Below are 24,673 nucleotides of genomic sequence, written 5' to 3' on the forward strand. Positions count from 1 at the left end.
GATGTGGGGAAAAGATTGACAGCAGAAGGAGAAGGGGCCAGCAGAGGATGAGATGTTTGGATGGTATCACTGACTCAATGGACATGAGTTTGAGCAAACTCTGGGAGAGTGCAGGTCAGGGAAGCCTGACATGCAGCAGTCCTTGGAGTCGCAAAGAGTCGAACACCACTGAGTGACTGAACAACAGCACCAATTAGAAAATACAGTGAAAAAGATATCACCTTCAAAATACCAGTGGGAATCTGTAAATTACCTGGAAACTTTAATGAGAACTATGTAGGATGCTCCATGAAAAATAAAGTTGCCAAAGGTAATAAGAGGATTGATTAAGGAAGAAACGGATTATAATTCAAAATGGGAATGTAAATGTCTTTTTTCAAAACTAACAAGCACATTCAATGCAATCCAATAAAACATGCAATGGGAGTTATCTGAAAGTCTGACAAAGTGATTCTAAAGTTTATCTGGAAGAACAGTTAAGAAGAGTGAAGGTTTGAGGGAATCTCCCACCATACAACTGAAGCTTGGAGAAGACACACACTTTGCAGCAACCCTTGCCTTGTTCACATATCCAAGGACTCCTCTACCCTGCCTACAAAGCAAATAATCACATATACACAAAGAAACTAAATGCGGGCTGGACTTGGAGCAGCCAGGGGTTGGGGAGGTGGTGGAAGCTGGAGCTCAAACATCAGAGAACTAGAACTGCAAGGAACTGGGGCAGCAAGAAATATTGGCCTTGCCTGTATGTTTCTTTGCATTTCCTTTGAGTCTACAATCGTTTCAAAATAAAAAGAACGAAAAACACGACTTGTTATTAAAAAATAAAGATAAGAGGACACTTACAGATGAGTATAAATTATAGGGCTTTACCACCCAGAATGGTCTTCTTTAGAAAAATTTCTAGAGGATGTACATAAAGAAGAATGAGTTTAAAATGATGTAAGAATGGAAAACTACTGAAGTGAATCAGGAAGGAATGATAGCACAAAATAGCACACATATTATAAGCCTTAATTAAATGGAAATTTTTTTTCCATAAAGAAAATACTGAATTCAAAACAGTTTTACACGTTATATAATTTTTTTAAAAAAGGAATAGATTAGTCAAATTTTCCAGAGAGGAGAGAATGAAGGAATACTTGCTAGTTTATTCTATGAAGCTAGTATAATCTTGATACCAACACCAGATACAGATAACCTTAGAAGAAGGAAAAAGTACACATCCTTTTGTTTAATATAACATGAATATGTTAGATTTGTCCATGGAATGCAAGGATGTTGACTATTAGAGAAAAATCTATAACTGTCATTCATCACATCGACAGATTTAAAGGAGAAAAGCCATATGTCCATCTCAATAGATGCAGAAGACAGTTGATAAAATGCAATACTTATTTATGGTAAAAACCATTATTGGCAAACAAGGAATAAGAGAAAGAATTTCCTTAACTTGATAAACAAACAAATTCTATCCTAAGTGGAGAAATATTAGAAGCACTCTTTAAGGTGGTTCAGACAGTAAAGAATCTGTCTTCGATGTGGCAGACCCGGGTTCAATCCCTGGGTCAGGAAGATCCCCTGGAGAAGGGAATGGCTGCACACTCCAGTATTCTTGCCTGGAGAATACCATGGACAGAGGAGCCTGGCGGGCTACAGTCCATGGGGTGGCAAAGAGTTGGACATGACTGAATGACTAACACTGATAGAGATTAAAACCAAGAACAAGATTCACTATCACCATTTCTGTTGAACACTGTGGTCTGGGGGTCTAGAGGCACCCAGAGTGCAAGTGCATGCACCTGAACGTGAGAAGTTCCTTAAATTTGTCCCTGAGCACTTCACACCAGTTTCAGCCCTGATCCTGGAGATCCCAGCCAGTACAATTCAATAAGACCAAGACAACTTCCCTGGTGGTCCAGTGGTTGAGAATCTGCCTGCCAATGCAGGGGACACAGGTTCGATCTCTGGTCTGGAAAGAGCCCACATGCCACCGGGCAAAGAAGGCCACGCGCCACAACTACTGAGTCCAAGCTCTAGAGCCGGTACTCTGCAACAAGAGAAGCCTGCGCACCGCTACAAAGAGTAGCCCTCATTCTCACCGTGACTAGAGAAAGCCAGGGTGCAGCAACCAAGACCCAATGAGGCCAAAATAAATCAATCAATTAAAATTTAAAAATTTTAAAAGAAAATTTGTTTTAAAAGGTAAGACAAAGAATTAAAGCCAATAGGGCTGGAACCCAGCAAAGACAAAACCAAACCAAACCCTGTGTCAGGGAGAGATTAAGAAACAGTTTCAGGCTATGATTATCACCATCAAAGGGGCGCCCATTCTGTGCACCTGAAAAAAAGGTGAATTTTTAACAGAGATGGCCACACGCCAGGTAGTGATGAGGGCAGTCCTCCGGAGGTGGATTGTGTGGGTTCAAAGTAGGCTCTCCTGCTGATGACTGGGGATGTAATTTAACCTCCTCAAGCCTTAGTTTCTTCATCCATAACAGAGAATAAGGAGATGAGGCTGATGAAACCCTGAGCACAGTGCCTGGCACGTGGTCAACATGTAATGAATGCTCACGCCATAGTCTCATCCTTTACTTACTTGAGTCCTGGGCACACAGTGGGGGAGGGTGGCCGGGGGGAAGAGGGACTTTTTTGCTGCCTCCTGCTGTGGTTAGAGTTGTGGGTCAGGTGTGGTCAGACTCAGGCCTCGTGTGTGTTTCCTGAGGGCCCTGCCCACTTCATCACGTCCTCTCTCCCGCTGCACAGGCTGCTCTCCACTCTGCAGCCGTATTCGCGACAGGGCTCCTTCTCTGAGCTCCAAAGCCTGGATTGTTTGTGTTTCCTCCCGGGATGAGGGTCCGCCCCAGGCTGTGGTTGGTGTCATGTGGCTTTGACCAGGCCGTCAGGACAAGTGGGATCATGTGCTCCCACTTCCAGCCATCAAAGGCTCTTGTGTTGATGATTAAATGCAAAGGAATTAAGATGCTAAGTGCAAACGCCCTTGAGGTTGTCACGAGGCCAGGAGTGGATGGGTCCCTGTGGTTGCAAGTGCTGGAATTAGCGCAGATGTGGGGAAATCAGGAAGGAATATTTTCCCCAGGACTGGGGCTTTGCAGTGGAGGAAGGCCATGAGCTACCAGACATGGGTCAGAGACCTCAGGCATTTGCCCCTTAGAGTCTTGGTGTCTTCGTATTTAAAGTGCGATGACAGCCCCATCTTTTAGGATGAGTGTGAACTTTGAAAGAAATTATTTTGCATATAATTCACAGGCCCAAAGAGGACCCAGGTGCTATGGATCTAGCAGGTGTACAGCCTGTTCTGAGGGTCCCACCAAAGAGAAACCTGCAGAAAAAGGCACTGCACCCCCCACCCCTACTCACATCATTGAAATGCTTAGTGGTTTTCATGATATAAGGGGTCCTCTCATTCTTTTCCAGTTTCATCCACCCTTGTCCGAAGAACTCCCTGTAGAAAGTAAGGGAGAAACCCAGAGTGGGTGGGGTTAGGTTTGTTCTTACTGATTTCTATTCTGAGTTCTCTGCTTTTTGAAGTGGTCATTACTGGGGAGTAATTTTCTGCAGAGGAGGGGACCCTGGGGTCAGGTCTAGCTGTGTCCCGTACCAGCTGTGTGGCTTTGGGTAAGCCTTGGGGCCTCAGTTTCCTCACCTGTGAAATGGGAATAATGACAATACTCTTCTTACAGGGTCATGGAGAGGCCGGACTGAGATTTGGTGCTGAGAGCACATCAGGTCTGGTTTTGGATCTTGCTTCTGACAGGGAGAACCCTCCATTTTAAAGTCACATTGCAGAAGTTGGTCTGCAGAACAGGAAGGACAGAAGGCCACAGAAAGGGCCAGACAGTTGGATAAAGGTGCCTGCAAGCCATGCCACAGCGTGTTCTGGGAATGGCAACCTCACAGGACCACAGGCTGTCCAGGCCTCCAGGACAAGCTCCTTATTTGACAGTGACCGTGACAGAGTTCCATGGGCAAGAGTGAGCAGTAACTACTGCCCAGAATAACCACTGTCTCTACGCCTGGGAGATGTGGCAGATGTATAAAGGCTGACACTCCACAATCAGCGGGGGCAGCACCCGTGTCAGTGGGGGCCTCTGTGTGTGTCCCGTGGGGCTATCTTTCTAGAAGGCAGAGATCCGGAGTCCTGTGATGATTTATGACCTCAGAATCGGTGACTCCAATTTCAGGAAAGTATTCTAGGACACTTGTCAGAAACCCAGAGATATATTTAGTTATGAGGAGGCTTTTTGACCCCCACCTGTAAGTATAAAAGTGAAATCTGAAAACAGCCTCATGGCTTGGTGCACTGCTAGGGAATACAGTGTAGTTATTAAAAATGGTGTTCACAGATACCATTTTGGCATAGGGTCAGATGAAGAAAAGGTGATACAAATTATGTAGGTGGTACAGTTACGACTACCTGGGGGTGACTGACTATAGGCCAGAGGAGGTATTGATCAGGCCTTGGGGCTTCTTCAAAGGCCAGAGCTGTCCCCAGAGTCCATTCCTGCACATGCATACACAGAGACACATACACATGCGTGTGCACACATTTGCTCACATGTACATATGTGCACATATGTGAACACATACTCTTTCTAGACCTCCAGAAAAGGAGCACAGAGCTAGATGCTTCTGGAAAACTGTGTGTGCATGTATCCGTGTGTGTGTGTGTGTGTGCGTGTGTGTGTGCATGCACAAGTGCAGCTGGTGGGGAAGGAGGGAGCCTGGGGACAGGAAGGGACAGGAATCCTTCATCATCCCTGCCGGCACATGCATTTATGCTTCTCTCTGTGGAGCATCAACCATGCAGCTCTGGAAATCTGGTGCACATGCTTCAGGAGGGGGACTCAGCTGTGATGGTGCCTGAGGAAGAAGGCGAGGGCTGGAACCCATGCCCACTCACTCATAAGGGATCTTCTTGAAGACGAGGTGATCCAGTAGGGTCAGTTGCTCCGCAATCTCCAGGGCTGAGTGGTTTTCAAAGGGCTCGGCCTTCACGCCTTCAGCCTGAGAGGAGCAAGGTCCAAGTCAGGCCCGCGAGGGGCCCCTTCTGGCTTTGGGGCCCCTTCCTAGAGGGAACATCCATCTTGATTCTGGTAAGTGGGAGGGTGAGGCGTGACTGGGGAGGCCCCCCCTCTACCCCGGGACACTGGCCAGCAGGGGACGGTGGGAGCTGGGAGCCATCATCTGCTGTGCACCATGTATGTGTGTGTGTGTGTGTGTGTGTGTCTGTCTGTCTGTCTGCAGGCCTGTGCTGCACTTCAGTCACTCATGAGGTCATCCTTACGCCAACACACAGGTGAGACCACAGAGGTGCCTGGAGGTTAATGACTAGCCCAAGGCGCTCAGCCAGGTTGATGGGGACAAAGCCTGGGCCGTCTGATTCAGGCTGGAACCTCTTTTTTCCTTCAGGTCCTGTCTGTCCACACCTGCTTCATAGAACTTCCTTTTAAATTTCTTTAGGGGAGGACTCACAGGTGCAATGACCTCCCGTACCTCTGAACCGTGTCCACAACACAGTTGTTTGCCTTCGTCCTGGGTACAGTCCCTGCCCCAAGGGCCACCCTGGACACCACGTTTAAAGGTGACCACTCCCCAGGCCCTCAACCAGGGAAATCTTCAGGAAGCACTCTAGGGAAGCAATGTCCCCATGGCTGGGATCAGACAAGAGGAGGCCTGCAGCCCAGAGGCCTCTGGGAAAGCCTGGTGGATCCGGAAAGGGTAACTGGGCACTCACGGGAGGAGAGTCAGGAACACGGATGCCCCTGCTCCCCTCCTGGGTGCTGACTGGGCTGTATAGGAGGAGACAGCTAGCTACCCCGCCCAGAGGGCCCAGCCAGTTCACTAATGACAAGGAAAGTGGGGGTGACCCCGTGTCAGGGGAACAAGCCTCCATCCTGGACGGAGTCTTCCTGCTTACTTCTCAGCAAACAGTCATTGAGAACCGCCCAGGCAGATCCTTGTGAGATGAAAAGATCAGAAAACACAGTCCTGGCTTCAGGAGCTCCAGGCACAGAGCAGGGACAGTGTGTGGGCAAGTGGAGGAAACAGCTCCTACTGCAGCCTGTGTGTGGTGTGTGTCATGTTGTGTGTGTATGTGTGTGGTGTGTACATGTGTGTGAGGTACGCATGGTGTGTGTGTGGTGTGTATGCGTGTGTGCATGGTGTGTGTAGAATGTACATGGTGTGGTGTGTAGAATGTACATGGTGTGGTGTGTACACGTGTGTGATGTGTGCGTATGTGTGTGCTGTGTACATGTGTGTGGTGTGTATGTGTACATATGTGTGTGGGGTGTGTGTGTGGGTGGTGGGCATCCATGTACTCCCCCCAATAGAGTCGCCCTGGGCCAGGCACGGTCTGTGCAGAAGTCCAGATTCAGGAGCTTGAGTGTGGGGACACGATGCTATCAGGAATGACAGTTCTCAGGAAGGCAGTGGAGACGTGGGGATGAAAGTGGCATGGGCCACCTGGGATGCTCAGGACCCTCACGAGGAGGAGCCCCCAGCCTCTGAAGCAGGGGCGACAGGCAACCAGCACAGCCCACCCTGAAGGCCCAGGCCTGTCCTGGGGTGAGGCCGTGAGCTGGGGTGGGTGCCCAGGGCATGGACACCTGAGGAAGGGGCCTGGCCCGGAGGTGCACTGCCTAGGAGGAGCTGGCCGGCCCCGGGGAGTGGCAGGGCCTGGAGCAGAGGCCTGTGAGCGTCGTCACAAGAAGCCCCTCTGCTCTCTGTAGGGCCCTGGGGCTTCTTCCAGACTGGACGTGCCCGACGCAGGCCCTCAGATTCTGGGAACCACGTCAGGGTTGGGCAGGGAGCTGGGGGTGCAGCCGGGTGGGCGGGCGGCCCTTTGTTCTAGAAGAGACTTGGCTACACATGAAGTTGGAACGAGGGCCCTCAGGCTCTTGATGGGTGAACGTTCTGGTCAGGCCCCTGTTGGGAAACATGAGCAGTGTGGCTGCTGCCCTGAGTGGCCTGGCCAGGGTCCCTGGGCGGGTGCCTGGGGCACAACCCTGCAGCACTGCTCTTGGGGTTGGGGTGCAGGCAGGGCGCCAGCTGCCCCACGGATGGCTGCCCCCACCCCCAGGGCCAGGAGAACCCGCTCTAAGAGTCAGGAGCGGGGACGGGAGGGAAGCAGTGAGTGCAGGACTCAGAGGCCTGAGTCTTCCCATTGGCTACTCTGAACAGGCTGGATATCACTCAGTCTGATGTGTGGGCCTCCACCTCTGGGGAGGTCAAAGGCGGCCCTGAGCTTCCTTGGTCACAGTGATGGGCAAAAGATGCCCAGAGAGGGCCCAGCCAGGCCCCAGAAGCACACAGACCATCATCCTTTCCACTGCAAGGAACCCTGCCTTGAGCTCTGCCTGGAGTCCCCTCACTGCCAGGCAGGTGGCCACCTACCATGACCCAGCTTAGGTCACCCCACCTCCCCCTGCCTCAGTTGCCTCATCTGGAAGATGGGGATAAAGATACAGATCCACAGCACTGTTGAGAAGAGTCCTTAAGACTCTAGCACGCAGTGGGGAGCCTGTCCACACCAGGCCTGACTTCTTACCCTCCTCCTTCCAGGGACAGTGTGAGCAGAGACAGTGTGGGCTGGTTAGGGGAGAGATGAAAGCAGAAGATGAAGAAAACACAAGACTTGGTGTTATCAGTTGAATCTCCCTCCCCAAAAGATATGGTAAGTCCCCTACATTTGAACCTTCAAGCTGTGAACTTTCAAAGAGGTGAACATGTGTTCGCATGTCCAGTCGTGTGGGTCAGTTCCCGTGTCTGGCGTACACTGTCACGTGCGTGCATCCTCCACAGAGGTTGTGCTGTGTGTATTTACTGTACAGTCCTATACAGAGGATAACAGTACAGCGTCTATTTCAAGTCCAGGACGTCCAGAAGCAACCGAAAAAGCAGAGGTGAGGAAGCTGGTACCCCTGTACTCTTCAAGGTACTGTACTCTAAGATTAAAATGGTTTTCTTTAATTCTGTATTTGTTTCTCACGTATCATTTGTGTGAAAAGTATAAAGCTACAACAGTACAGTACTATATAGCTGACTGTGTTAGTTGGGTACCTAGGTTGACTTCGTTGGATTCACGAACAAGTTGGACTTACGAGCATGCTCACAGAACTCGTTTGTATGTAGGGGACATACTGTATGCTGAAGTCCTCAACCTTGGGACCTGTGACTGTGAACTTATTGGATATAAGGCCTTCAGAGATGTACTCAGGTAAGGTGGGGTCACTAGAGCGGGCCCTCATCCAGTATGTTGTTATTGCTGTCGTTCAGTTGCTCAGTCATGTCTGACTCTTTAAGACCCCATGAACTGTAGCACACCAGGCTTCCCAGTCCGCCACTATCTCTCTGAGTTTGCTCAAGTTCATGTCCATTGCGTTGGTGATGCTATCTAACCATCTCAGTGTCTTTCTAAGAAGGGGAAATTTGGACATAGGGCCAACACACACAGAGGGAAGAGGACATGGAGACAGCCGGGGAGGAGATGGCCATGTGACAACCGAGGCAGAGACTGGAGATCCTCTGTTATGAGCCAGGGAATGCCCAGGGCCACCAGACATGGAAGAGGCCCAGGAAGACCCTCCCCTGGAACCTCTGGACGGAGCATGGGCCCAGCAACACTTCAATTCCAGACTTCCGGCCTCCAGAACTATGCAAGATTAAAATTCTGCTGTTTTAAGTGCCCCATTCTGGGGCTCTTTGTTGGGGGAGCTCCAGGAATCAATAGAGGGGATGACTGAGCTCCTCTGGCAAGTCTTGGGGATAGGATCCTGGGAGCCAGGTGGCCAGGGAAGGACAGACTTGGCCAGCGAGTGAGAGAGAGGGCAAGCCCGGCTCACCATCTGTGTGATCTCCTCGAGTGTGATCTGGTTGTCGCCTGGGTCATCCTGGGTCAGAGTCCTGGGGGGTGAGAGGGAATGATGAGCCCTGAGCAGCTGGTGACACCCCTTGCCTTTGGGCAGTCCCCTCCCCCACCAAACCTGCCTTGTTTTCTGTCTCTGCTCTGCCATTTCCGGGGCCAGGAGCCCCCTTTCCCTTTTCATGTCATTGATGTCTTCAATGATTCAGCTCCCTGACCCTCCTGGCTGGGTAAGGCCCCCTTCTGGGGCTCCCTCAGCCCCTAGGCTTCCTGTAGTCTCAGCCCCAGGCTCCCCAGCTGGGAACAGCCATGTCTGTGCCTGGTCCTCTCCTCCAGATCTGCCAGGAGCCTCTGAAAGCAGGCTGATGTCCCTGGGGCTGGGCTTGGCATGTGGCCAACGCACCGGCCGGTGGGGTGATAGGACAAATGAGTGGAAGGAGCTTCAGGCTGGAGCATCAGAGAGGCCAGAGGTGCTGGGGAGCCTTCCAGATGGGGCAGGGGGAACAGGGGAAAGCAGCAAGGTGGTGGTCAAAGGCCCAGAGGTGGGAGGCCGTTCACAGCAACTGAGTAGTGGGTCCTGAGCAGTGGTGGGGATGAGGGCAGAGCTCCTGCATCAGGCCAAAATGCTGAGCCCTCATCTGACAGTGATTATGAGTCCTGGGGATGGGGCCAAAGAGCCAGGCCAGGGCTGGGGGACAGTCTGGAGGCCATAGGGCCCGCCTGAGCCACCCACACTCTTCCTCCAAGGAAGCAGACCCACAACTAGGGCTCTCTCGGTCCACCATCCACACCAGGGCCCGCTTGATTCCCTACATCCAGCAGCAGTCCGAACAAGCTCCCTGTCCGAGGGTCACTTGACCTGACTTGACCCATAGGCCTAAGGTCCTGGCACAGTCCTGCACGTCTCCTGGGACGAGGAGGAAGGGCATGGAGGACCTGGGAGCTGACTGTGTGTGCGCACGTGTGTCTAGGCAGTGAGTACGGCAGGGAGGGTGGTCTGGAAGCGATGCTAGGATGTGGAGCCTGCAGGAATTATGGGCCTGTAGCCCAGGCCTCAGGAAAGCAAATTGGATGATCTGGCTGGAGGAAGCCTGGAGACTGGGTTGTCAGCCAGAAAGTAGATGCAAGTCTGGGTCAGAGTCTGTGACCACGGGGCAGGGAGGGAAAGCTGAAGCCGGACAGGAAGTGAGGTTGGGAGGCCTGACCCTGAGTCCAGGCACCTGGGCAGGGCCAGAGGGCAGCCTGCGTCAGCAGGGGTGAGCAGTGGATGGACCAGGGCCTGCATCTGACACCCCTGAGACCTGCAGAGGTGATCTCACCGCAGCCTCACCACCGGCCTGGGAGTAGGTGTTGTTCACCCATTTTACAGAGGAGGAAAACAAGGTTCACAGACAGGACTTGCCTGAGGTCACACAGCGCATCACTCAGCCAGCAGGGCTCTTGGATATGTGCTGCCTGACCTCTGGCCTCTGCCAGGAGAGGCCCAGTCTGGCACAGGAGGAAAAAGGATAGATTTGGGGACAATTTAATTCAATTCGACCATATTCCCTGGAGCACCTGGAGACAGGCTCGCCAGTGCAATTGGACAAAGCCCTCCTCCATGACAGTAATGTTCTTTTTAAAAAAATTTGTATTTTAGATTATTTTTTATTTTAAAATTTTTATCGGATACAGTTGTGTTACTTTCTACTGTACAACAAAGTGGATCTGCTATATGCATACATATATCCCCCCTTTTTTGGATTTACTTCCCATTTAGTGGAATCCAGAATGTTCTTTAAGCTGCCCCCTGTGGAGGCACCAGCTCCCTGTGGCTCGTGTGACTCAGGAACTAGAGTTTAAATTGTATTTAATCTTAAATACTTATTTTTATTTGGCTGTGCCAGGTCTTAGTTGAGGCACGTGGGATCTTTAGTTTTGGCATGTGGGATCTTGTTCCCCAACGAGGGATCAAACTTGGGCCCCCTGCATTGGCCAAGCCCCCAGTCTTAGCCACTGGACCACCATGGAAGTCCCTATTTAATTAATTTAGATTTAACACCCATACGTCACTAGTGGCTATCACACAGGTCGGTGTGGAGTAAATGGGTATCAGCAGTGGGTGTGGATGGGGAAGCAGGCACCCTTTTTGTCTCCAGGTCTGAGGTGGGCAGGTGGAGGGAAGGACACACATGAGCAAGCCCCTCCAGATCCTGGTTGCAGGGGTGTTGACCAGCCCCCAGGCTGCCCAGGGCTCCGAGATCCTCCCAGAGCAACCGCCTGAGGCGGTCCTCTGGTCTGGGGAGGGCCCTCCTCCCTCTTGCCCCCTGCCTCTGGCTGGCCGTCCGCAGGCAGAGGGCAGGGCCCCTGTCCAGCAGGCCTTCCCCAGCCCCCACCTGATGATGTTGGCCGCAGCCTTCCGCTCCTGGGTCAGGAGCTCTGGGTCATGCATGACCTCCTCCAGGAAGCTGATGACCTTGCATTTGAGCTCATCATTGGTCTCAAAGTCCTGCAGGGAAGACAGGAGGGTGGCTCTGGCTGTTGTTCCAGCTGCCCTGAGGTGGTCCCTGCCTGGCCAGGGCAGGAAGATGCAGGCTCTGCCCACTCAGGCTTCCTGCCTCATCTCCCTCTTCCCCAGCTGCCTGCCAGGCACCAGTGGAGCTGACTGACCTGGAGGTAAAAGGTGCTGCAAGGTCAAGGAGCATCCCTTGATTGCTGCAGCCCTAGGCCAGGCCCTGGGAGGTAGCCTTGATGTAGACAGAGGTGGAGAGCAGAGGCCCCTTGTCCCCTGGAATGTGCTAGGTCCCCTTGCAGGGGATCTGAGCAGGCCCTCCTGAGAATATCAGGGCAGCTGGTTCCTGGGTCAGTGATCTTGGGTGCCCAGCAGCTCACCTGGATTGTGGGGCGTCCCTGGGGGTCCCACCTACCTGAGAATGCTTGGACACCCAGTGTCGGAGCACGTTCAGGACGCGGTTGGTGGCTGCTCTGCGAATCACAAATTCCTTGTCTCCGTTCCTCTGGTCGGGGGGAAAGCCTGGCACGCAGGTGACAGAGAGGGGAGAGGGTAGTGAGGATAAGAAACCCCAGATCTGGGGGAGCCGGGGGAAGGACGGGGGTGCTCTGGGTGGGGGATGAGAAAATATCTGACAACCAGCCCAGGTTCTGACCAAGGAGTCCAGATGGCTCAACTTCCCGTGGACACAGTCCTCACAGGCCCGCTTCTCCCGGACCTCTGCAGCTTTCAGGGGCTGCTGGAGGATTCTGGTGGCCTCTACTCCACCATGAAAGTGGGAGGCAGAGCGGGTGGCCGAGCATCCGTCAGGCAGTGGGCTTGACTCCAAGCAGAGGTTTGCCAAGTTGCAGAACGGGTGGGTGGGGATAAAGGGGCCCCCAGGCAGGAGGCTCAGCCCTGCCAGGGCCTGGGGCAGCAGGCACTCCATATCAGAAGGGGGACAAGCCCCTGGGGTGGTGCTGTCATCAAGGCGGTGAGCCAACTCTGTACCTGCACTGGCCAAGGACATCCTCCGGTACTTCTCCTTGTTTGGGGTGCCCTCGTTGGCACCCGCAGTTGCTATCGCGAAGGCAGAGGCTGCTGATAGGGCGCTGCGGTTACTATCCAGCTCGCGACAGGAGGTCATGACCACTCCATTATTGTAGGAGAAGAGGGGGAACTCTGTGGGGAGCAGGGGATCAAGCCTCAGACTTGGTCCAGCTCAGGAAACCATGGGTCTCAAGGCTAGAAAGGGTCTCTGGACAGGCAGGCTGTGTTCACTGCAACCAGGGCTGGTCAGGCGGCGGGCATGGGGTCTGGTCTCCTGCTGCAGTCCCCAGGGAGGGACACACCCATGCCACCCTGTGTCACCCCAAGGCTGCCTCAGGGCAGAGAAAGCCCCTGTCTGCCTCCTTCTGCTTCTCCTGCTGAGAAGGTCCCAGAAGCCCTCCTGCTTTTGGAGAAAGTCCAGCCACCCTTTGCATCTCTTTGCAGCCCCAAACCTTTTACCTTGTAGGCCCAGCTGGGCCCAGCACTACTCAGGGACAGCCTCATGTATTTTCTCATCCTTTCCGTCTATTTGGAATGAACACATAACCTGTGCAGAGTCTGACGTGGATAATTCACACTGACAGGCTCCCTGGCATCATGGTGGGCGTGGAAAGAGCACCGCAGTCCAAATCCTCACCCCACTTACTAGCTGTGTGGCCTTGGGCAAATTACCCAACCTCTCTAAGTCTCTGTAATCTCGGGATAATACCTGCTTCAAAAGGTGGATAAGATTAAAGGAGTTAACACAGATGAAAGTATTTAGTATTGTGTGAAAAGATATATATATATATATATATATATATATATATATATATATATATGAAAAGATATTTATATATGTGAAAAGATATATAAATATGTGAAAAAAAAATATATGCCCATGGACTTCCCTGGTGGCTCAGTGGTAAAAAATCTGCCTGCCAATGCAGGAGACGCAAGTTTGATCCCTGGGTCAGGAAGATGTCCTGGAGGAGGAAATTGCCTGGGAAATCCCAGGGACAGAGGAGCCCAGTGGGCTACAGTCCATGGGTTGCAAAGAGTCGGGCAAGGCTTAGTGACTGAACAACAACACATATATGCCATGGAATATCAATGTAATTAATAATCATTATTTTTTTTAGCAGTAATATTAGTAGAATCTCACTCCAGAAACCTTTAGCTTCTTCTTGGAGAAATCTCTGGCGAGCAATCCATTCTTAGGACAAAGTACTAGTCCTTATGCATTGAGGAGCAAATAATTGATTTTAAAACTCAAGGCTTATTTCTGGAACTTGGCTGTCTGTGAGTTCTGCTTCTGTGTGATGCCCTGGCAGTCTCTCTCTGCTGGTGGGTGACCCTGTGACATACTGGGTCTCCTGAGAAATTGGGGAGTTTGGGGTTCAGGCTGTGCTTTACATGTGCGAGCAGGGGCTCGAGGAGACAGCTGGAGACACAAGGGGCTTCTTTGAGCTCATGCCTCATCTCTGGGTTCCTCAGAGCACCCCCCCCTCCCCCACCCCTCATGTGTGGGGAGGTGCTTTAAGGGAACCAGAGACCCAGATGGCCCCCTGAGAGCCCTCCTGGATCTTGAGTCTGAGACTTGGGCCCAGCATCATCACAACCTCCCAGAGACTCTTCCCTTAGATGAAAAACAGGAAGGACCTGGCCCCATTGCCAGGTGTCACATGATTAAAGAGCCAACACAGAGCCTGACATGTAGCAGCAGCTCAAGAAACACCTTCTGGGTCTTCCCTGGTGGTCCAGTTGGTTAGGACTTCACCGTCCAGTCCAGGGGGTGCTGTTTTGATCCTTGATCAGAGAGCTAAGATCCCACATGCCTCAGGGCCAAAAAAACCAAAACATAGAAGATATATTGCAACAAATTCAATGAGGGAGTGAGTGAAAGTTGCTCAGTCGTGTCTGACTCTTTAAGACCCGGTGGACTGCAACCTGTCAGGCTCCTCTGTCCATGGAATTCTCTCTAGGCGAGAATACTGGAGGGGGTAGCCATTCCCTTCTCCAGAGGATCTTCCTGACCCAGGGATTGAACCCAGGTCTCTTGCATTGCAGGAGGATTCTTTACCATCTTGAGTCACCAGAGAAACCAGGATCTTCCATAAATGAAGCCAAAAGACAGGCCTTCCTGCCCCCCTGGGCGGGGTGGGTTACACAGCCTTTTCTGAGGTCGGTGGAGGGACTGCCGAGAGGAAGAGCACGATTTCCCAGCCAGCGCTGCAGCCCCCGGAGTCGCCCAGCCAGGTTCCTGCACTGGAGTCACTCATAAAACACAAGGCGTGACACCCACTGGTCTCCCTCAGCCTCACCTGCCGCCCTCCCCAACCTGCATCTCACACAACGTCTGGAATCTATTTGCAGTTCTGGGTTGGTGAGCCGCACCTGAGGAGTTTTTGCTTTTGACCGATTTTGGTGTCGTTGGAGATTTGGTGGGGGATGTCTCAGTGTCGCCATCATCACTCTGGTTTTGATCATTGTCTGACTCTTCCCTCATGGAGACTTCTGAGCCTGGAAGGAAAGACGGAAGCAATTTGAGATTTCTCAAATAATCACTGACTTTTTCAAAAAGATTTTAATATTTTTGGCCTCACCATGTGGCACTCGAGGTCCTTGTTTCCCACCCAGGGATCAAAACCAGGTCCTCTGCATTGGAAGCAGAGAGTCTTAACCCCCAGACCTCTATGGAAGTCCCTAGTCACTTTATTTTCAGCTAAAGTCCATGCTTTATTCAGATTTCTTTTGTTTCTACCCAATGTCCTCTTTGTATTCTAGGATTCCACCTCGGAAACCAAATGACATTTACTTGCCATGTTTCCTGGCTAGGATTCTGCCCTTTGCTCCTGCAGGATGGCCTCTGGGGCTCTCTGGTAGGCTGTCACTTTGGTAACTGACTTTCAGCTGTGTGCATCCCGTTTACTGCACGTGCCACAGTAAATGTCACCTGGTATGGAGGTCCTGGGGGCTTCACCCCTTCCCAGCCATGCCCTCTGTTGGAGGTTCCCCTGTCTTCCCCCTTCTCAACTCAGAGGAGAGAAATTCCAACCGTGTTAAGTTTTTTCCCAAGGCTTGCTCCTTGAAGGCTGGGGCTTCTGCCCAGCCCAGGGTTGAATATGTGTGCGTGTGTGCATGTGCATGCATATGTATGCTAACCACTGCAAGGCTGGTGTCACGCAGGATGTGGGCTGACCTAACCCCAGACAGAGCCAGACAACCCTCCAAAGGGACACCGTCCTGGCATGGTCGGGTTTCTGAGAGCAGGGAGGGCCCAGCCTGGCCGCCATCACCTGTAGCCATTGTCTCCACACCCAGCGTCGCAGGTGTGCTGTGCTTCACGCTGTTCCCTGAGCACATGACACCCTCGCCCCTTAGTCTCTCCCACTCCATTCCACTGGTCTAGAATGTTATCCCTTCCTCTATATGTGACACATCTAGATCTGACAGGCCCTCCAGGAAGCCGCCTCTGACTCTCCCCAGTCTCTTGAGCATCCCTCCAACACAACACATATCAGGAGTCCTGTTTCCATGTCTAGCCTTGCTTCTCAGCCACACTGTGAATCCTAGGGTCAGGAGCTAGGTCTGCTGCCCTCTTCTCTCGCAGGCCCTGACCGAGGCCCGGCCCAGGGCATGTCTGCTGCAGAGGTGGACAGATACAAGGATGCAGGAGGAAGCAGTTACCAGGGCAACGGGACACCTGACGATGGGGGGAACAGTCAGCCACCTTCCTGGGTGCCTCTGCCTGCCTCTCCCCCACCCAGCCTCTGCATGGCCACCATAATCTGGCTGGACCCCCTCAGCCTACCCCTCCTGCCCCTAGGGAGCCTGGTGGGGCTGGCCAGCACTGCCCTGGCTGGGCATCCACTCACTCTGCTTGCTGAGGGCAGAGGGCTCTTCGGACTTCTCGGTGGCAGCGTCACCCTCGTCTGGGATCTTGTTGGCAAAGCTGCTGGACACGTAGAGCTTGCTGGTGTCCAGTGTGGCTTTGCCGAAGGGCGACATGGCCGAGTACATGCTGGTGTAGCCGTTGGAGCTGCAGCTGAGCGCGGCCAGGTCCAGGGCCTTGCCGCCTGTGATGATGGGGATGTTCAGGGACAGCTTCCGCCGGCGGCTGGGCGATGACGTCTTGGTGATGGACAGGGGTGGCGGCGAGGAGAACTTGCGGGTGGCACGTGGGGACTTGGGTGGGTCCCCGTACAGGAGCTTGTTGTTCTGGCCACTGGCAAACAAGAGCTCCAGTGACCTGCGGGGGTGGGGTGGGGTGGGGGATGAAAACAGACGGTCAGCTCAGTGGAGCCTGAGTGCCTGCCCAGGCCGTGGGAGTCCGCTGTCTCTGGTGGGGCTCAACAGGGCAGTGGTGGCTCCTTCATCTTCATGATCCTTGATCCTGGGCGGGTCCTCTGCGCAGGAAGGTCTGAGAGGAGCCCACACCAGAGGGGCCATGTGGTTCACTGACCAGTGGCCAGGTTTCTATGGGCCCAAGTGTCCCGCTCTGGGGGTGGGGCATGAGCTTTGGTGGGGCAGCGGGTCTGCCTGAAGCTCCCTCTTCACCTCCCTCTGGTCAGTAGCAGCGGCTGATCTGACATCCTGTGGATCCCCCTGACCTGTAGGCTTCTAAGAAAGCTCCCTTTGTCCCCCGCACGGGCCTGGTGTCACCTACACGCTTTGACCTCACCCAGGTCCACACAGTTTATGGACAAGGAAGCTGGGGCTCAGAGACGGGAAATGACTCCTCTGATGTCTCCTGACTCTAAACCCAGTGTCCTTTCCATCCACTTGGGTGCTTGCCCTCTAAAGGCGGAACCACCCCAAGTGTGCAAAAAGGGGCTACGGCCTCTCTTTACAGCAAGATGCTGTAGGTCTAAGCAGAAAAGGGAAAAGATTCTGCCTCTCTCGGACTTTCCTCCCACCCTCCCCTCTTCTTTCCTTGAGTCCACCCTTTGTTTTTTTTCCTTTCTTCAGTGGGGAAGGCGGGGAGAAGGGTGGGCCCTAGGGTTCAAGGAGGTGGCCAAAGGGTGAGGTTAGGGAGGATTCAACATGGTGACTCCCAAACTCTGCCCCACCCCTGGAGCTCAGAGGCAGGAGGAGAAAGCTGGGGCCGAGCAGCAGCGTCAGGCAGGCCAGCCCTCTCCCATGTCTTTGCAGAGGGCAGGCTCATTCCTGGGACAGTGCTCACATCCGCCCCTCAGGTTCCAGCCTGAGGCTGAGCTCAGTTTCCCTCCGGGGCCCAGGAGGTCTGTGGATCAGCCCGAGGTGGGGGCGGGTCAGGTGAGGGGGGTGGAGGAGCCTGCCCACCTGGCGGGGATGGCACTGATGGGCTTCCTGTAGATGGTGATGAGCTTGTCCAGGACCACAACGGCAGTGGTGAAGACGCGGTAAGAGTGCAGGAAGGTGTTGAGGAAGTCGATGCTCAGGAAGCGCAGATCAGTCAGTCGCTCCAGTAGGCGCTCCACACTGGCGTACCGGATCTGCAGCACTTTGCAGGAGTTCATGGTTTTGCTGAAGCGAATGTCCACGTCGTCGCAATACAAGGAAGCGTCAGACCTGAGGAGGGAGGGATGGAGGAGGGATTTGGGTCTGAAGGTGCCTGAGTCCATGGCTATCTCCCCAGCCAGAATGCACACTCCCTGAGGGCTGGACCATGGCCCACCCATTGCTGTCTCCCCAACACACCAATAATCAAGGATGCAGTGGCTTATGATGGGAACAAGGAAAGCTTTGGAAGACTGAAGTTGTGAAAGAATGGGCTACAACTTCTTTTTCCCAATCATGCCTGATGACCTGACATTATAAAACTCCTAGAAGCACTAGATAAAATATAACAAACTTAAAAATAATATACTGTTTGCACTTCCCTGGCGGTCCAGTGGTTAAGGATCTGCGTGCCAATGCAGGGGACACGGGTTTGATCCCTGGTCCAGGAAGATCCCCCATGCCATGGGGCAACTAAGCCTGTGTACCACAACTGCTGACCCCACGAGTACCTATAGTCTGTGCTTTGCAACAAGAGAAGCCATCGCAATGAGATGCCTGCACACCACAACTAGAGAGTAGCCCCTGCTTGCTGCAACTAGAAAAGGCCCGAGGGCAGTAGTGAAGGCCCAGTGTTCAGTTCAGTTCAGTTCAGTCACTCAGTCGTGTCCGACTCTTTGTGACCCCATGAACTGCAGCACGTCAGGCCTCCCTGTCCGTCACCAACTCCCGGAGTCCACCCAAACCCATGTCCATTGAGTCAGTGATGAAATACAACCATCTCATCCTCTGTCGTCCCCTTCTCCTCCTGCCCTCAATCTTTCCCAGCATCAGGGTCTTTTCAAATGAGTCAGCTCTTCACATCAGGTGGCCAAAGTATTGGAGTTTCAGCTTTAACATCAGTCCTACCAATGAACACCCAGGACTGATCTTCTTTAGGATGGACTGGTTGGATCTCCTTGCAGTCCAAGGGACTCTCAAGAGTCTTCTCCAACACCACAGTTCAAAAGCATCAATTCTTTGGTGCTCAGCTTTCTTTATAGTCCAACTCTCACATCCATACATGACCACTGGAAAAACCATAGCCTTGACTAGATGGACCTTTGTTGACAAAATAATGTCTCTGCTTTTTAATATGCTATCTAGGTTGGTCATAGGACCACCTGATCTGCCTCTTGAGAAACCTGTATGCAGGTCAGGAAGCAACAGTTAGAACTGGACATGGAACAACAGACTGGTTCCAAATAGGAAAAGGAGTACGTCAAGGCTGTATATTGTCACCCTGCTTATTCAACTTCTATGCAGAGTACATCATGAGAAACACTGGGCTGGAAGAAGCACAAGCTGGAATCGAGATTGCCGGGAGAAATATCAATAACCTCAGATATGCAGATGACACCACCCTTATGGCAGAAAGTGAAGAAGAACTAAAGAGCCTCTTGATGGAAGTGAAAGAGGAGAGTGAAAAAGTTGGCTTAAAGCTCAACATTCAGAAAACCAAGATCATGGCATCTGGTCCCATCACTTCATGGCAAATAGATGGGGAAACAGTGGAAACAGTGGCGGACTTTATTTTTCTGGGCTCCAAAATCACTGCAGATGGAGATTGCAGCCATGAAATTAAAAGACACTTACTCCTTGGAAGGCCCAGTGTAGCCCAAACTAAATATAAATAAATAAATTAATGAATAATGTGCTGCCGAGTTCACAAGCTATGAAGAAAATCTGTTCACAAAGCATATTTGGAACCGGATATTCAGAGCAACGTTATTCATCATTGTGGAAAAGAGGAAACAACCCAAATGTCCATCAACTGATGAAAGGATACATAGAATGTGGTTTGTCCATACAATGGAATATTATTCAGCCATAAAAAGGAATGAAATGCTGATATACACTGCAACACGGATGACTTCTGAAAACATGGCAGGTGAAAGAACCCTGTCACAAAAGTCCACGTGTTGCAAGATTTCATTTCTATGAACTTTCCAGAACAGCCAAATCTACAGACACAGAAAGTAGGTTAGTGGTTGCCAGGGGATAGAAACAGGGTGGAACTGGAATGACTACTAATACACATGGGGTTTCTTTTGGGGGTGATGGGAATATTCTGGAATTAGCTGTGATGGTAGTGTGACACTGTGAATACACTGAAACCCACTGGGGTGGGGAGAACTCCTCATAAAGTCATCCAGATGCTTAGAACACCTGGTGTACACCACACTGCCTCGGCTAGCCCCCAGCTGCTGGCGCGCTCGCTCCATCAGGCCTGCCGTGGAAACCGGGTATGTGGGGGGCCCTTCCACACACTTGCTCCACAGTGGTCTGCAGTTCCAGAGTGTGTACTTCAACAGGCAAAGAGGCAGTGGGTCCCCGATGTTTGCTTTGGGCAGGACAATGTCCCCGGGGTGGGTCAGCTGGCTCCTGGTGTCTGTAAGATGGACAGAGCAGGCTGGGGATTCAGAGGTTCAGATGGAGGTGAGAGGGCCAGCAGGCCACCCGTGGTGGGGCGAGCCATGCGGGGGTCAGGTGAGCGGACGCTGGAGGATAAGCAGGCCTGGTGCAGGTCAGGGCTGCACTGCCCAGCGGGGCTCAGGAAGCCGAGTTCAGCAGGAGGACACCCCCTCGTCCCTCCTCCCTGGGGTGCTCAAACCAAAGAAAAAATAGCCATTTAAAAAATAGGGAACTTGATGTATGGCAGAAGCCAACACAATATTGTGAAGCAATTTTCCTTCAATTAAAAAATAAAGAAGTTTGGGGGAAAAATTAAAATGACAAAAAAATAAGGACTTCCTTCGTGGTCCTGTGGCTAAGACTCTTCACTTCCAATGCAGGGGGCCTGGGTTCAATCCCTAATCAGGGAACTAAATTCCACATGCCACAAGTAAGACCCGGTGCAGCCAAATAAACAAAAAATAATTAAAGAAAAAAGCCATCTCCTAAAAAAACAAAAAAAGAATACATAAAGTGTAATTCCTGATATTCTATTTCTAACAGCCTAATTGAATGTGAGAATTGGACTATAAAGAAGGCTGAGTACGAAAGAATTCATATTTTTGAACTGTGGTGCTAGAGAAGACTCTTGAGAGTCCCTTGGACTGCAAGGAGATCAAACCAGTCAATCAGAAAGGAAATCAACCCTAAATATTCATTGGAAGGACTGATGCTGAAGCTGCAATACTTTGGCCAAGTGATGTGAAGAACCGACTCATTAGAAAAGACCCTGATGCTGGGAAGGATTGAAGGCAGGAGGAGAAGAGGGTGACAGAGGATCAGATAGTTGGATGGCATTGCCAACATGAGTTTTAGCAAACTTGGGGAGATGGTGAAGGACAGGGAAGCCTGGTGTGCTGCGGTCCATAAGGGTTGCAAAGAGTCGGATGACTGAACAATACAAAAATACACATTTTCAAGACAAAAACAACTACAAAAACTAGACCAAAGCCATCAACCAAATAGATGTAAACTCAGAACAAATACATGCCTAGAGCACCCCAGAGGTGCCACTCAGCATCTCCCGAGCCCCCTGAGGTCACCGTGTGACCTTCGGTCTCTGGAGCTCGGCCCAGACCACGTGGGGCTTGGGCACTTACTTGATCATCTGTGGCACCGTGACCTTGGAGTTCTCCTCAAAGGCGTTCATCATCAGCCCGTTGCACCGGATGTTATCCACACACTGGAGTCAGAGAGAGGACTCCCGGTCAGAGCCTCAGTCTCTGTGCTGAGACCCAGGCCTGGCAGGGGCTCTGCTCAGTGAGGGTTCACATGCCCCCACCTGACACAGGGTCGAAGGGCACCATCCAGGCAAGGGCAAGGTCAACACAGAGCATCCTGTGGATTCTGGCCAGAAGTCAAGTCCCCAGCTCAGTGACCTTTTGGGACTTTACTTGACCTACTTGGGCCTTAGTCTTCCTATCTACAAAATGGGTATAATGATTTCTACACCCACTCCCCCGGGGTGTTTGTGAAAGTGAAAGTGTCTCACTCTGGCCATTCTCGGGGTGACCTCTGAGGTCCAACATCAAGGATAGGATCAGATCACAGTGATCTGGGTTCTCTCTCCCTGAAGGCCAGCTCAGTGGGGCCTCCAGCCTCCTCTGTCCTCTGCCCACTGCAGGGCTAATGTGTAGGTTCCAGGCCTCGTACCAGAGATGTGAATGTAATAAATGCAGGGGACCACAGGGAGCCCAGGAACCTGGGGTCTCAAACCTGCCCTCTGGATGTTCTGGATGCAAGGGGCCCCCTCACCGACAGGAGGCCTAGGGGCCTCTGGGGAGAAGACAGCTAGCGGGGCTCAGCCTTGGATGGGGCTGTCCCTGTTGATACCTGTCTTTCCCATTAGGACCCTGCAGCTGCCCCTTCCTCCAAACAGCGCAGGCATGAAAGAAGGGGACTACCTGCCCTCAGGGAGAGGTGATACCGCTCACCTGGCTGATGTCACTAGTCCATGCCGCCTTCTCCTGTCTGGACGAGGCCACGAGGATGACCGTGAAGGGTGGTGAATCCTTTGGCTCCACCCCAATCTTGAAATCCAAGTGGTCTACATCTTGGCCGGACCCTTTGGCTTCCAGTTGCAAAACACGGAGTTGGCAGGATGAGTGCGGGTCTTTTTTGAGTTGGAAAACAACTGCATGATGCCTGCCTCACCTGGTGGTGAAGGCATGGCATCGCTAGGGCATCGGGCCTCTTGCTAGCTTCAGAACTATATTTTTGTCTTTTCTGGATTCATGCCTTGGTGTATTTTAATTTTTTCCCAAACTTCAAGCTTTTTATTTTGTATTGGAGTATAGCCGATGAACAATATTGTGGTAGTTTCAGGTAAATAGCAAAGGGACTCAGCCATCCATATACACATGTCCATTCTCCCTCAAACTCCCCTCCCATCCAGGCTGCCACATAAATTAAGCAGAGTTCCTTGCGCTATACAGGAAGTCCTTGTTGGTTATTCATTTTAAATATAACAGTGTGTACAAAACCTTCCCAAAGTCCCTAACAATCCTGTTCCTCCCAGAAACCGTAAGTTCATATTCTAAGTCAGAACTTTTTGTTCTTTTTGAAGGTGAGGAATCCCCATTTCAAATATGGAAAGACTGAGGCCTAGAGTACAGAGTAGCTTCCAGCCACATAGGGACAGCTCTGATTCCGTGTCGGAATAGCTTTTAGGATTCCCCAGTTGACTCTGCTCTCCTAACCCCAGTGAGGGGCTGAGGTCCCTAGGGAGGATTTTCGTAAGACATTCCCACCCCCGTGCTGGGCAGGGGTTAAGCCAGGCCCTTCTGCTCTGCATCCTGGGCTTCCCTTGTGGCTCAGCTGGTAAAGAATCTGTCTGCAAAGCGGGAGACCTGGGTTCCATCCCTGGGTTAGGAAGATCCCCTGGAGAAGGGAAAGGCTACCCACTCCAGTATTCTGGCCTGGAGAATTCCATGGACTGTATAGTCCATGGGGTCGCAAAGAGTTGGACACGACTGAGTGATTTTCACTTCACTTCACTTTCTGCTCTGCCAAGGTGATCCAGGGGCCAGGTGGAGAACCTTAGATCTTGAGTTGTTAGGGACTGGGCTGGGCATTTATCTCAGCTGAGAGGTCCCCAAAGCCAAAGTAAATCCTGGGTATTTTTATTTCTGCTCTTAACCTGTAGGGCTCCTTGAGCTCTCTTTATTTGGAAAGACTAAGATCATAGTTCAGGGACTCCTTCCAATGCCTCCTCATTCACTGGTCTGAGTGTTGCGGAGGGCCTGCTACAGCTCTGGGCTCTACTTGCCATTTGTGTGGTGACCCGGAGATGCGATGGTTTCAGCTGCTCGGAAGTGGGGTGTCTGCATGTCAAGTGGGGATGCTTGGGGCTGTGTCTCTACCTTTCCTGGACTTGGGGACTGATATTTCCACTGGGGTCTGGACCGGCTATGGCCAAGACTGAAGACGATCATGCTGGTAAGAGCCTCGGGTGAACTGCTACAGGTTTATTCTTGCCTTGCGGGGCTGCTTGGCTCCCCTGGGTGGAGGGTCATGAAGGGTGCAGAGCTCAGCTCCATGGGGCTGACCAGGGCGTGCGTGTGTATGTGTGTGGATGAGGCTCCCAGCTCTCAGCAAACCCTGAGCCGAGACCAAGCGGGGACTAGAATCTGAGGTCCTCAGACACAGCCCCCACCATGGAGCCCCGATCTAGAGAAGGGCAGAGATGGCCCATCCAGCTGGTGTACCCCCAGGGCAGGGATCCGGAGCCTCGTTGGGGAGTCATGAAGCAGGGAGATGAGGAGCAACTTGGGTCCAATTGAGAGAAAGCAGTGACCCCACCCCTTAACCCTAAATAACAGGTCCATCCCCCAATTCTGATTCTCCAGGAGACAGAAATCCACAGACAGCCCCATGCCAAGGCTTTCCAGGCACTTGGGCCCCCCGTACCTGGCCCTTCTGGTGTGCTGAGGTCCCCCTCACAGGCTCCCTTCTCCCTGAGTCTTGTTTCCCGTCCTGGGTCCTGGTCCGTCCAGCCTCACTGCAGGGGATGGTCCCCTACGCTCCCTCTGGTGGGAGCACGTGTGTCCCTGAATACCCCACCAGTTTGCACTGGAGGACAGAGCTGGGCCTGGAACATCCCTGGCATCTTCCTGGCTGTCCAGTGAGCAACGGTTCATGCAGCATATGGATGCATTAATGAGGGGTGCTCTCTGACCTGCGGGACCCCCAAACCCAAGGGCACCGAGTCCAGGGACCCAAGGAGCTTGGAAGGAACCAGGAAGGGGGTGGAGGTGGTCACCCATTGGGCCAGGGAGCTCCTTCTCTAAAGACCCAGACTGGCCCCTCCAGAT

General features: G+C 52.3%; 1 protein-coding gene across 1 annotated transcript in view; it reads right to left on the reverse strand.

Annotated features, from left to right (window-relative positions):
• The window catches only part of RASGRF1 (Ras protein specific guanine nucleotide releasing factor 1), a 100,586-nt gene that overhangs the window by 17,446 nt on the left and 58,467 nt on the right, over window positions 1-24,673 (reverse strand). Inside the window, exons 12-22 of the mRNA XM_055556586.1 lie at window positions 22,295-22,431; window positions 21,461-21,543; window positions 17,691-17,939; window positions 16,265-16,638; window positions 14,784-14,909; window positions 12,369-12,539; window positions 11,794-11,900; window positions 11,263-11,375; window positions 8,868-8,928; window positions 4,925-5,028; window positions 3,382-3,466 (exon numbers count right to left, since the gene is read on the reverse strand). Of these exons, the coding sequence (XP_055412561.1) occupies window positions 3,382-3,466; window positions 4,925-5,028; window positions 8,868-8,928; window positions 11,263-11,375; window positions 11,794-11,900; window positions 12,369-12,539; window positions 14,784-14,909; window positions 16,265-16,638; window positions 17,691-17,939; window positions 21,461-21,543; window positions 22,295-22,431 (1,610 nt within the window). The remainder of the gene's footprint in view (window positions 1-3,381; window positions 3,467-4,924; window positions 5,029-8,867; window positions 8,929-11,262; window positions 11,376-11,793; window positions 11,901-12,368; window positions 12,540-14,783; window positions 14,910-16,264; window positions 16,639-17,690; window positions 17,940-21,460; window positions 21,544-22,294; window positions 22,432-24,673) is intronic.

Source organism: Bubalus kerabau, chromosome 19, assembly GCF_029407905.1.
Source record: "Bubalus kerabau isolate K-KA32 ecotype Philippines breed swamp buffalo chromosome 19, PCC_UOA_SB_1v2, whole genome shotgun sequence".
NCBI classification, from domain to species: Eukaryota; Metazoa; Chordata; class Mammalia; order Artiodactyla; family Bovidae; genus Bubalus; species Bubalus kerabau.